The 13,877-nt window shown below is 35.8% G+C and overlaps 1 protein-coding gene across 1 annotated transcript; it reads left to right on the top strand.

Annotated features, from left to right (window-relative positions):
* The first annotated feature begins 474 nt into the window (after nt 1-474).
* LOC132181324 (bifunctional aspartokinase/homoserine dehydrogenase 1, chloroplastic) lies at nt 475-13,840 on the top strand. The gene is made up of 18 exons (XM_059594498.2): nt 475-713; nt 2,112-2,179; nt 2,289-2,663; nt 4,320-4,408; nt 4,518-4,821; nt 5,048-5,100; nt 5,181-5,395; nt 5,540-5,627; nt 5,708-5,821; nt 8,576-8,674; nt 8,990-9,184; nt 9,647-9,729; nt 11,051-11,276; nt 11,579-11,724; nt 11,934-12,069; nt 12,617-12,700; nt 12,788-12,880; nt 13,262-13,840. The coding sequence occupies exons 1-18, from the start codon at nt 574-576 to the stop codon at nt 13,505-13,507; spliced, it is 2,754 nt and encodes a 917-aa protein (XP_059450481.1). The 5' UTR covers nt 475-573; the 3' UTR covers nt 13,508-13,840.
* Nucleotides 13,841-13,877: the final 37 nt, after the last annotated feature.

The following is a 13,877-nucleotide window of genomic DNA, read 5'->3' as shown; positions in this document are numbered from 1 at the left end:
TTTTTTTTTTTCTTTTCAAAATGACATTTTAGTAACTTAACCTTGTCAAAACGACATAGTTTTGAATTTTTCATCCTATTTGACGATAATGACTAACAAAATGGCCAAATTGTAACTGTTTGGTAGTTTAAAAAGTTACTTTATCACTTTTTGAATATTAAGAGGTTAAAATAAAAATAACTGATAGTTTGAGTGGACAAATTATATTTTTTCCTTAAAAATAATAGCAAAACTTTTAGCAAATGAATAATATCTGCCTGGAGTGAAGTGTCTTTTTATAATAATTAATTGACCAAATTCTTAATAAGAAAGATATGAAATTGACCTGTAAATAATCAAATAATTTTAAATTTATTTGCACAGTTAAATTTTAATAAATAGGAAAGTAAATTAAATTTTATTTAGACAATTAAATTCCCAGCGGAATTAGGAAACTGCCAAATTGTTTGATAATTGATGTGATCCCCATTCGTGGAGCCGAATCATTTTCATATACAAAAGCCGCCAATACACAGAGTCAGAATCCAGACTCTCTCTCTCTCTCTCTCTCTCTCTTTCTCTCGTAGCGCAGCCATGGCCTCGCTCTCAGCTGCGATCTCTCACTCGCCGCACATTCTCTCTCCGAAGTCATTGCCTCACCACGCGAAGCCTAAGAAGATCTGCCAATCGCAATGCCGTGCACTCCCCCTTCCTCGCCGCTCCCCTATTTGCAGGTATGCTCACTTTTCTTTCACCTTCCTTCGTTGCTTTTCCAGCTTTATTTTCTGTCTGGTTCCCGAAAAGTGAAGCAAATGAATGAAGAGATTGTTAAGAAAAAGATCTCAAGTTTGGGTTTGGGTTTGGTTTATTTTCCTGCAATTTCTCACCAACCAAACGGGATTGAAGTTGTTGTTTGTTCAATTTTAGATATAAGCGTTATAGTTGGATGGCTTGGCTGTGTTTTTTTATGGTTACTTGCATGCGCCTCATGCAATCAGTTTATCGCAGTATGGAATCTGACCATAGCTAGAGCTGAATTCATGTAGGAGATGGGATAATACTTGGGCGCCATTGTCTGATGCAATGGTATAAGTCTTTGGCTATGAAGAGCAAGTGTACAGGGTTGGTTCTTGAGAGCGGCTTCTTTTTGCAAAATGAGAAAGAATAATTTATTTCAGTTCACACAATGAAAGGAGGTCGAGGGAGGCCGCAAACAACATCAGAGGACGATATGAGAAATGTAATGATAAATAGGAAGGTAACAAAGAGTATAATTTTGAATAGGATAGAATGTTGGCCCGACCCCTATCAATTGCCAAAAGCTACATATGCACCAATTTGATTGGTTTTAAAGCTTAGTTGAGTTGAGTTGAGTTTTAAAATAAGGACTGTATCTAGATCTTCATTCCCAGGATTCGCACTGAATAATGACCATGAGAGAATACTTGAGTTGAAGTTGTGTGTCCAAGAGTGGTTGAATTTGATTTTGGGGACTGAGAGGGAGACTAGTGAGGTTTGATTAAGAAATTGATTAAAAGTTGGTTATGCTGGAAAAGAGAAAGGGTTGGTCTATCTTCCTTAATGTACGTACACAGACACAGACACACATATTGCTCATTAATTTAACTCATGCACCCTGCGGGATTAGAAATTTTCAGAATACCTTATTTATTTTGGAAAACCACTAGTGGTTTCTCCATATAGTTGCAGAAAAGGTTTCTTTATTTGAACAATATTCAATTATGAATGAATTTCAAAGTTTTAATTCCATGGTGTATGATTAGTGATAGTACCAATACTTAAGAAACAGGTTGTAGCATGTTTTGCGTATGCTTCATAATTTTATTTGTATTGTCCAATCATTCATACTATTGGGTTGCTGCAATTTCTTATTTGAACAATATCTTCCTGTTCAGATAGGAAATTTAGTATCTTATGTGGATTGCATGGTTACCTCCTCACATGTCCTTTAATTTTTTAATTTTCGTTTTTTTATAATGTTTCTACTTCGTAGATATCCAGTGTCAATCAAAGTTTACCCTCTAGGTTTTCTTCAAATATTGTCTCCCACTATTATGCTGTTTATATATTTATGAAGCTTTTTATTTATTTATTTATTTTAATTTTATCAGAATGAGTTTTGTTTCTCGGTGGGAAAGCAGAGGGACATCAAATACCCACATTTTTACTTCAGTTAGAGGTTTGTTATCTGCCCTCTGTGTCATAGCATATTTGAACTTTGCTTATGATCTTGTTGAACATAACTGTAAAGTTTTGTCTGTCATACCTTCCTCCCCATGCACTGTTAGATGTTTTACTGGATGAATCTGCGGAAAAGGTACAGCTCCCCAAAGGTGACACATGGTCTGTTCATAAATTTGGTGGTACCTGCGTAGGAAGCTCTGAAAGAATTAAAAATGTAGCGGATATTATTGTTAACGATGATTCAGAAAGGAAGTTAGTGGTTGTCTCTGCAATGTCAAAAGTCACAGATATGATGTATGACCTCATTGACAAAGCTCAATCACGGGATGAGTCCTATATATCTGCATTGGATGCTGTCTTAGAGAAGCACAAATCAACTGCACTTGACCTACTAGATGGGGATGATCTTGCTAGTTTCTTATCACGGTTGCATCATGACATCAGTAACCTTAAAGCAATGCTTCGTGCGATATATATAGGTATGAGACTTTATCTCTCTCTCTCTTGGTATTTACATGTGTGTGTGTGTGTGTGTGTGAGAATATAATTTTTGGGCCTAACCCCTATCCTCTTAATAATGTACTATATTTCAAACCCATGCCTGATATTGTACTATTCAGCTTAAAGATTGGAACCAAGCCTGTATCATAATCGCTCATATGCAACTGGATCTGTCATGTTATCTTGATATTGCTTCTTATTTATTTGTTTATTCATTTCTTGTTGGTGGTGAACATCTTGAAATTGGTGGCTGTCCAATTCATTCACAATTCTGAATAGAGTTTCTTGGAAGTGGTGGGCGTGAATCTATCAGTGAACTCAAGATAGTCAGGGAGTTCATATTTATAATTATCATATATATTTGTACCACTAGCTACATGACATGACATGACATGTGTTAGCCAGAGAGAAGTTGTTTTCCCTTTTCATTGGTTCTCTTTTCAAGCAAGTATGATATTCTATCTCTATTACATTTATGGAATCTTAAAGAGCACATACTTTAAACCTAGAATATACAAATCCCATCGGACTCGTAAGTTAATTACCAAGCAAAAAAGAAAAGAAAAGAAAAGAAAAGAAAAAAAAAAAAAAAACTTTTATGGCTTCTTTTACTACATTTAAGATGAATCTAGTTCTTCTTCAATAGTGCGGGATGTGTATTGAACACACCTTTAATGTTAGGATATAACCTTGGAATTCTGCTATGGACAATACTTCATAGGTGTATTAAAAAAAACATGTTAGTCGAAATTGTGATGAAGGATATGGCTTCTGATAGAGCTGAATGGAGAAAAAGAGGATTTTTTTTTTTTTTTCTCTGTGAGTTGAATTTTGACTTGCATTAAGGATGTATATTGTGATACTTAGAAAGTTTGTCCCATGCTAGGAAGATGAATTGCCCAAATTGAGTGGCTTGATTGTCTAAATTGAGTGAGTAGATTATAAAGGTGCTCATAGGTGTTAAGTCTCACATTGGTTCCTTACTAGGTGTGAGACTGGCCTTTATAAGTGATTTTAGGGAGCTCTAATTACAACTTGACTAATCCTTTTGGCTAGCGTTTTCCCTAGATCATTACAAATGGTAGTAAAGCAACCTAATAATGCCATGTGACACCACATAATGTGGATCCTGATGAGGACGTCAAGGATTTGAGTACGGGAGACTGGGCTTTTATAAGTGATTCTAAGAAGCTCAAATTGCAACTTGACTGTGCACTTTGGGTTATGTATGGAATTAATGGTAATGATTGTGCTCTTTGGGTTATATCTCTAGGCACATTGGCATTTCTCTGTATTACACCTTAGTCAAACTTTTAGTATTAGATATGCAATGTTCTTGCTAGTCCAATAATAATATATGCTTTGAACTTTAAGAGATGCACTCTTAATTCTTGGTTCATGACTTTGGCTTAAAGTACAGTTTGATATTGCACTTACCAAAAAGATGTTGCTATTTTGCTGCAACTTTTAGCCGTTTGTAAATGATTCCTTCTTATTTGTCATTTTCTGATTTCATTTACTGACCTGCATGCACACTCATACCATACAACTATTGATTTTTGGTTCATATTGGGTAAGCTCCCAAGTTAGGGATTCTACATATAATATTGACTTCCATGCTTTGTGACTTGCAGCTGGTCATACAACAGAATCTTTTGTGGATTTTGTTGTAGGACATGGAGAACTATGGTCTGCTCAGATGTTGTCATCTGTTGTTAGAAAGGTCTGGTTATTGTTTGCTCATTATTTAAAGTGTCTGCTAAATGTAACTTTTCCAATTATTTTGTATATACCTGTTGTATTTTGCGTTCATTTTCTTTTTTCTTCTGCAGAATGGAGTGGACTGCAACTGGATGGATACAAGGGAAGTCCTTATTGTAAATCCTACTAGTACTGATCAAGTTGATCCTGACTACGTAGAATCTGACAAAAGACTCGAGAAATGGTATTCCCAAAATCCGTCTAAGATAATCATTGCAACTGGTTTTATTGCTAGCACATTGCAAAACATTCCTACTACCTTGAAGAGAGATGGAAGTGACTTCTCTGCAGCTATCATGGGTGCTCTATTCAGGGCTGGTCAAGTCACAATTTGGACAGACGTTGATGGTGTTTACAGTGCAGATCCCAGAAAAGGTTTGTGCTGGCCCTCATTTGATGTTTGTCTTCCATGTTACCAATTACTTGTATTTTAGAATGTATACTTGAGAATTTATCAATGGTTGTAAATGTTTACAAGAGATCTATCTCTAGCTATGTTGCTTGCAAAATCATTCTAATAATGGAACAATGCTTTTCTGGAATGTTCTAAAGCAACATTAATGTGGGTTTGATTCAATGCTGAGGATCATCTCTTCTGCAGTTAGTGAGGCAGTGATTCTGAGGACACTATCTTATCAAGAGGCCTGGGAAATGGTGAGCTTGACCACACATCTCTCAAAGTTGTTGAGAATTTCTAAATGCACATTTTTAACATTAACTTCAAAAAAGTGCAGTCATATTTTGGGGCAAATGTATTACACCCTCGCACCATAATTCCAGTGATGCAATATAGCATTCCAATTATAATAAGGAATATTTTCAACCTCTCTGCTCCTGGAACGAAGATTTGCCACCCTTTATTCAATGACAAAGAAGGCGCCCCAAATGTGGAGTCTCTTGTCAAAGGATTTGCAACGATAGACAACTTGGCCCTTGTAAATGTTGAGGGGTGAGCCATGGATCACAGTGATTGTTGCTGCCTATTTCTTTGTCTTTATAAATGTCTTATATTTATACATAAAATTGTCCTGTACTTATTTTTTATCCCCATTTATAACATTCCTTCTAACTCTTCATTGTTCACTTTTCCCAGAACTGGAATGGCTGGTGTTCCAGGTACAGCTCATGCTATTTTTGGTGCTGTAAAAGATGTGGGAGCCAATGTTATTATGATATCTCAGGTTCCTCGGTCTTCTCTTTTCAATTTTATTGTAGTTTGAAATTGTACAACATTGATGATGCTCATTAATTGGGTGTTTAGGCTAGTAGCGAGCATTCTGTGTGCTTTGCTGTGCCTGAGAAGGAAGTAAAAGCTGTTGCTGAGGCATTAAAGTCTAGATTTCGTCAAGCTTTGGATGCTGGGCGTCTATCTCAGGTGATTAACTTTGATTTATACTTCTTGGCCTAATTATAGGAGATTTAACGTTTAAGAAACTATTTAAAATTTACTGGACGAAACTTTATTTTTTATTTTGCATGTTAGGGTGCATTGTGGTTTATTTTGTTTTTTCCATAGAAAATCATCATTAGTATGTTGTCAAGGATTCATCAAACTTGGAAGGTTTCTTGGGTTGGTCACCGATCTAGTATGTGTCATCATACTTGGGGGATTGCTAGGGAAATGGTTAGGAGTTGGCGATTTTATTTGAGGAGATAAGTTGGAGGCAAACATTTCAGTGAGGTAGGTCCAAGGTGGTGATAAGCTACTTAGAATTGATAGTGTTTCACCCCTATGTGCTCATCAATGAAATGAATTATATATAAAAAAAGAATTGATAGTATTGTAGTAATTTTGTGTGGCATGAATTTGTACTACTATTGTATTAGTAGCAATGAGAATTTTGGTTTAATTGATTCAAAGATTCTATAATGGGGTGGGTCTCTGGAAATTCAGTAGCAGAGGTTGGGGAGGAGTGTTCTTGATTTACTAGATTTGAGGTGGGTGACGACTCTAAGATTAGTTTTTGGCATGATGTGTGGTGTGGGGTGCAATCCCTTAAGGAAGTGTTTCTGGAATCGTTTAGCATTGCTTGCTTAAGGGATGCTTTTGTGGCAGATTATCTTTAGTTCCTTAATGGCTCTCTTGAGTGGACATTAATTTTATAAGAGCAGTGCATGATTGGGAATTAGAATTCTTTATTTTGTTCTTCGATCAGTTGTATTTCATTAGTTAAAAACAAGATGGTGTAGACAAGTTTTGTTGGAACCCCTCCAAGAAAGGGTTGTTTGATGTAAGAACATTCTATAATGTCTTAAGCCCGCATGACAACATTCCTTTTCCTTGGAGATGTATTTGGCAGAGTAAGGCCCATTTGAGAGTGGCTTTATTTGTTTGGTCGGCCGCTTTTGGTAAGATCCTCACTTTGGATAACTTGAGGAAATGACATATCATTGTGGTAGATTGGTGTTGCTTGTGTAAGAAGAGTAGGGAAATCGTTGACCACCTTTTACTTCATTGTGAAACAGCTAGTGCCTAATGGAACTCTTATCTTCAGTTTGTTCGGTTTAGCTTGGGCCATGCCTCATTGAGTGAGATATCTCTTCGCTTGTTGGAGATGGCAGTTTGGTAGTCCTCAAAGCGAAGCTTTCTGGAGGATGATTCCGCTTTGCTTGTTGAGGTGTATTTGGAGAGAGAAATTTCCGAAGCTTTGAAGACAGTGAAAGGACGGTGGCAGAGTTAAAGACCTTTATTAATACCCTTTTCCTTTGGATGGTTGCCTGTGATTGTTCTCATAATTATAGCTTTCATGATGCTTTTGCCCTTTTTTTTTTTTTTTTTTTTTTTGTTCTGGTTAGGTGTTTTTCTTGTATACTTCGTGTACTTAGGTGTGCCATTTGATTTTAATGAATTTCAATTACTTATAAAAAGGTGGAAAATATACTTTAGCCCCTGAACTATTAGCACCTTTACTCTTATGCTACCAAACTTTAAAAAGTGACATTTGGACCCCTTGAACTACCAACCCTTGTCAAATAAGCCAACCCGTTAGTAATTGGTGTCAAAATAGATGGAAAAGTAGTCACCTGCGCTGCACGTGACTACTTTTGAACATTTCTTACCAAACTATCCTTCAAAATTATTAAAAAAATGAAATAAAATAAAAAACTCTTACACTGAATTAAAAAAGGGGTTAAATGCTATTTTAGTACGTGTGCTTTGGACCATTATCAAATAACCATTTCGGTTTCAAAAACTATCACACTTGGTACTTGAAATTGTATAATTATCGGAGTTAGAAAATAAAAGAAAAAACATGTATCCTCATTTTAGTAGCAAATGGGTGGGTATCATTCCAATTCCATGACCATGATGCATTGTTCTACATAAATGTATTCACTTATATTGAGTGCTCGGAATAAAATAGAGCTTGCCCCATTTCTTTGACCATGTAAGGAAAGCCATGAGGTCTCTTAGTTGATCACTTACTCCTTTGCCTGTTTGTGTCAGTCTATCTTTTTTTTTTTTTTTGTCAGTTTTTTTTTTCTTAAACTAAACTTGTGAGCTCGAGTGCTACCTTAATGGCTTATGAACTATTTAACACTTGGCTTATTAATGTGGAAATTAACGTTCGAACATTGGTTTTTGAGTTTCCCCCTTAGTTCTGTGTCTAAGACTCTAAACTTGAACATACTTTCTTGTTCTTCCTGTACCTTTTTTTGGCTTGCAAATACTTAAGAACTTGCAACTTGGATATACTGTTAAGTATTGGTAAAATTTTGGTGTTCCTTCTTTGTTATCATCATTGATTTTTTATTCATTTAAAACAATAATAATCATTGTGGTCACATTAAGTGGACTAAACTGACACAGATGCTTCCCCTGGTTTGGATACTATATTTCTGTGTTTATCACTCTTAAGTATGATATGGTGATGGGCTCATTCGTGCTTGTTCCTTCATTAAGTGCTTGCCATCAACGTATTTAGACTATGTTCACATTTGTTTGACACACTATCATATGATAATTCTTTCTTAGCTGAGTCCCTTTTAGAAATTTAGTCTCAGAGCAATGCTTTTCTATATATTTTTTTAAAATTTTTTTTGATATGATATGAATGCTTATATTCTTGATTGTATTTGTTTATAGTTTTCTGAATTCCTATTTGTCTATTTTAATTACCTTGCTCAGGTTGCAGTCATCCCAAACTGTAGCATTTTGGCAGCTGTTGGCCAGAAAATGGCAAGTACTCCTGGTGTTAGCGCCACCCTTTTCAATGCACTGGCGAAGGTTAGTGTGTCATCCATGTTTGCATGAATCAATATGATAGTTGTCTTGATTTATGGTTGTTATTTTTTAATGTAATTCTGTATGTGTTTTTGTCATCTTTGAAATTTGAGGCTTATTTGATCTGTGTGCTCAAACAAGTGATTTGTGAGAAATCATTGATGAAGTTGCACTACAGCATTGGGCTTTTCTCTTTTTCACTTTTTTTGTTTTTTTTTTTTTGGGTACTTGTTTTCATGAGTGAAGCTATGCTCATTATTCAATTTTCTCCAATTTCCATGACAAAGTCCAACTCTTTTCTTAATTCAAACAATGCAGGCAAACATTAATGTTCGTGCTATAGCTCAAGGTTGTTCTGAGTACAACATTACTGTAGTAGTCAAGCGAGAAGATTGTATAAAGGCCCTAAGAGCTGTCCACTCTAGATTTTATCTTTCAAGAACCACCATAGCAATGGGCATTATTGGACCTGGATTGATTGGTAGCACATTACTTGAGCAGCTAAGTGATCAGGTGCTCTCTTTTTTTGGATAAATTTTCTCATATTCTTCATCATTTTTTCCTACCATCTTTCACTTATATGTGTTAGCATGCCTCATACCATGTCATATTATTTTTGGACATTAAATTACCTTGATTTTTCATATATATTTGAATAGAACATCTGGCAACATGAAATAAATTCACATTTACGGTATACTTTTAGGTTATCTCATATATGTATAACTTTTGAGCTTATTATATTAAAATTAGAGCAGTTTTAACCTTAATTCTTTTTTCGTTAGTTAGGGGGTGAATTCAAGGCATAATAATGCTTCTTTATTTATTTATTATTTTTTTGGTCTCTTGCGTAGTCAGTGGTTTGGGTTTTAAAGTTATGAATCTTAAGGCTGTTGAATTGCTGAACTTGAAGATGTTTTAATATTTATGTCATTCATTTATTTAAGACTTCCTTTTTTCTTTTTTTGGGTGCAGGCAGCAGTCCTTAAGGAAGAATTTAATATTGATCTGCGTGTTATGGGAATCACTGGCTCAAGGACAATGCTTTTGAGTGATGTGTAAGTGAAAAACTTTGAATTTAAATTTCTTACTTTCAAAAGCTTTGTATCAAGTAAATTCAAAAATGGGAATGGTTGTTTGAGTAGAGCATGGCCCCCTTTGCTTTTCCTGTTTTGCCAAAATGTAACATTGTAACCCATGTTGAGAAGTTCATCCAAAACAGCATACAATATGACAAACGAAGCCTTAAAAGAAATCTCTGAACACCCCAGACAATTCTGCTTGCACAGGCTCCATGTGTTATAGAATGCATCGTATGGAAGGAACCTTCATTTTGAGCATTTTAGTTTTTGGTCAGTATAGGCTGAACTAAGTGCCTACTTAAAAAGCACCTGAATTACTTGGTTGACTTGAACTCTATTTAATTGGTTCTTGTTTCTGGATTCAAGTCCAACATTCTGCCTTATTCCGTTAGTTTTCCTTGGCATTGCTGTCTCTTGAAATCTCAATCCTGTCACTACAGCCTCATGGCATTGCCCAGTACTGAGGCTAAACTAAATAACACATTAATTTTTTTATTATTTGAGGGGCACAATTGTATTTTCATGCCCTTTTTGTTATCTATTTTATGGAAAACATTAATAGAGGTCTCGATTTACAAATGCCTAAAGCACGAGACTTGATTTCATGAAATTGAAACTGAGATTTTACTATAAAAAAAGGTGAAAGCATGAGGGTTATGTGACATAATTTCCCTTTTAAAGATGATCATAAAGGTGCTGTTACAAAAGATAGACATGCACATCTGTAATATATTTTACTGTTTTTGCCATTGAAAGCAGTTATGTTTTAAAGCCTCTGCTTGACATTATAGAACTTCTGAGAATAGATATATGACATCCGAATTTTTTACCTTTTTTTAAAAAAGAAAAGATATATCCAAATTTCCATTTGGAGCACATGTTACAGCAAATTGTTGGAACCCCTGACCACCATTATGGCATGATTTCAGCCAGGGTGAGAAATGCTTCTTCTTGTCCAATGCATGTTATTGGTTTTATAGCTATTGGCATTAATGTTCTTACAAAGCAGTCTTTAAGTGCATTTAGCTTCTCACCTGGCTCTGTATTCTAGTGAACAAAGGAAAAAAAATGGTTTTTTCTCTTCAAAATTTGATACTAAGAATAAACTCTCCTCCGAGTCTAATGAATGCCTACTACCGAATTTTGTGCTTAAAAATGAGTAAATGTTGTGCTTTAACGTATGCTTGGACTTGTTTGTGGATTAACTAGATTCCTGTTGCCTGTTTGATTCATTGTGATTCAGCCATTTTTCACTCTATGACTATTAATCTTGAATCTGTATCATTTCTGGTTGTAGGGGTATTGAACTATCTAGATGGAGAGAACTTCAAAAGGAAAAAGGAGAAGTGGCTGATTTGGAGAAATTCACTCAACATGTGCATGGGAATCATTTTATTCCAAATACTGTTTTGGTAGACTGCACAGCTGACTCTGTCGTTGCGAGTCATTATTATGATTGGTTGAGGAAAGGAATTCACGTAATTACCCCTAATAAAAAGGCGAATTCAGGACCACTTGATCAGGTAATATCAGTAATTTGATGTCATAGACTTTCAGGATGAGTTGTTTCTTATATTGTATCAACAATATAAAGCCAAGATTTGAACTTTAAGGAATCTTCCATAAGTGCTCAGAGGTTCTCATACATGATAAAAAACGAAATTCCAATAGAAATGAAATCACAAGGGTAAACCAATTCGTCTAAGTGAGAGACCTGTATACTAGAAAAAAAGAAAGTGATAATTACTACAATAATATATTCCATATTTTTCCTTATAATTATTCATGTTGTGTCTATTGTGACATCTTTGCTGTCCAATTCCAGTACTTGAAGCTGAGAGCTCTTCAACGGCAATCCTATACACATTACTTCTATGAGGCTACTGTTGGAGCTGGTCTTCCAATCATTAGCACTTTACGAGGTCTTCTAGAAACTGGGGACAAAATATTGCGCATTGAAGGCATCTTCAGGTTTTGTTATGTAGTATCCCTTTTCCCTTTTTCTTCGTCTTTTAGATTTTGAAGGTGGGGATTCAATGTGAACAGTGTCAAACATCACCCACCCTTCCCCTGGACTGAGGAAAAAGAAAAGAAAAAGAGAAACCTAATGCGCTTTTTAAGACAAAAAGTATTGATGGTTAGATGTGTACCAGATACTTATATTTTATTTGCTATTGCAGTGGGACTTTGAGTTACATCTTCAACAACTTTATTGGTAAACGAGCTTTCAGTGAGGTGGTGGCTGAAGCAAAACAAGCCGGTTATACCGAGCCAGATCCAAGGGATGATCTGTCTGGAACAGATGTTGCTAGAAAGGTATTATCTATTTAATTTGTTGTCTGCTGTATACTTGGGTTGCGCCTTTGCGCTTTTTAATGAATTTGCAATTACTTTTAAAAAAAAATTGTTGTCAGCTGCATTTTAAATGGAACAGAATTTTGTACGTTGTTTGCCACCACTTATTGCTAAATGTCAAAAAGGTGCATTGAATCTACACCATCCCTTGGATATCCCTTTGGGAGCAGCTCGATCAAGTGTCTAAAAAATTGATTATGTTCCAGGCAGAGCCACTTAGCTTAACCTAACAATCAAATTTCAAAGTTTCTTTTGTGAAAAATATAGTTAACTTGTTGCCCTTTTCCTACTGCTGATGTTTCAACTTTCTACCATGGGTGAGCTTGAGCTAGCCTGGTAGCTGGTATGTCCCCATTGTAGGGAATACAAAATTGTGGCTGCTGATTGAAGAGGCCTGTTGTCAGCATATGCCGTTTTTTTTTTGTTTTTGTTTTTTTGCTGCTTAATAATACTTAATTACAACCCCAAACTTAACTGTTAACTGTCTTATTTCTTTTATCTGTCGCAGGTGATAATCCTTGCTAGGGAGTCTGGTTTAAAGCTAGAACTATCTGATATTCCCGTTCAAAACCTTGTGCCTGAACCATTAAGAGTAAGAACTATCTTTGTCAACCATAGAGCGATTTACCGAGTACATAAATACACCTTTGATATGGATATCCCTATGATTTTGCTGCAGGCTAGTGCTTCAGCTGAGGAATTTTTGCAACAACTGCCACAGTACGATCAGGACATGACCAACAATCGACAGGTTGCCGAGGATGCAGGGGAAGTGAGTATCTTTAAGACACTACTTGTTTGAACCTACTCAAAAGGGTAGCCGGATGTTATTGCTAAACTAACCAGCCATTTTAAATGATCACGGTTTATAGCTGTAATTAGTCTCTCTAAATGTTGAATGAAGTGAACTGGTTAAACTCTCACTTTGGCATCCCCTGGGATCATATAGCATTTGAGTGTCCTATCATTCGTGCAAAAAAAAAAAAAAAAAAGCATCCATTAGAGTTGTTAGTTTTTATAATTTGTTATTTACACAATTTTGGATTTTTGCTACCATTGATGTTGATGGTGCCTTCTATTTTATTTTTCTCTAATTCTGCTTTTTTTTAAGTATTTTCCCTCTGTTCCTGATGAGCTTGTGATATATTTCAAGGTCTTGAGATACGTCGGGGTTGTGGATGTGGTTAATCAGAAAGGTCTAGTGAAGCTGCAAAGATACAAGAAAGATCATCCATTTGCACAACTCTCTGGATCAGATAACATTATTGCTTTTACCACAACAAGATACAAAAGCCAGCCTTTGATAGTCCGAGGACCGGGTGCCGGGGCCGAAGTCACGGCTGGTGGAATATTCAGCGACGTATTGCGGCTTGCCTCTTACCTTGGTGCTCCATCGTAGTAACATTCATTCACAAGGCCGTAGTCCATGTCCTTCAGGCCCTCTAAGTTATGTTTTTTTTTTTTCTCCTGTTGGACATGTGGCAGTTAATAGATCCTTTGTATGCCACTGTTATTTTATGGGTACTATAGGTTGATCTACGAAGCGGCTTTAAAACCAGGAGGTGCAACTGTAGGAAGCATTTTGGCCACTGGAAAAGAGTAGTTTTTAAGAAAATAGGTTCCGTTACTGCTCTTTTCCTTTCTCGAGTACATAATGGCTGATGCCATGTGACCATCCTTTTGGTCTAGCAGGGATATATTGGTAATTTAATAAAACTTTTTTTGTTTTTTCTGCGAGGTGATTCTAATACAGCAATGCAAACAACCAA

Source organism: Corylus avellana, chromosome 5 (assembly GCF_965113065.1).
Source record: "Corylus avellana chromosome 5, dhCorAvel1.hap1.2, whole genome shotgun sequence".
NCBI lineage: Eukaryota > Viridiplantae > Streptophyta > Magnoliopsida > Fagales > Betulaceae > Corylus > Corylus avellana.
The sequence above is the reverse complement of the archived record's forward strand: the minus strand, read 5'-3'. Positions and strand labels throughout refer to the sequence as shown.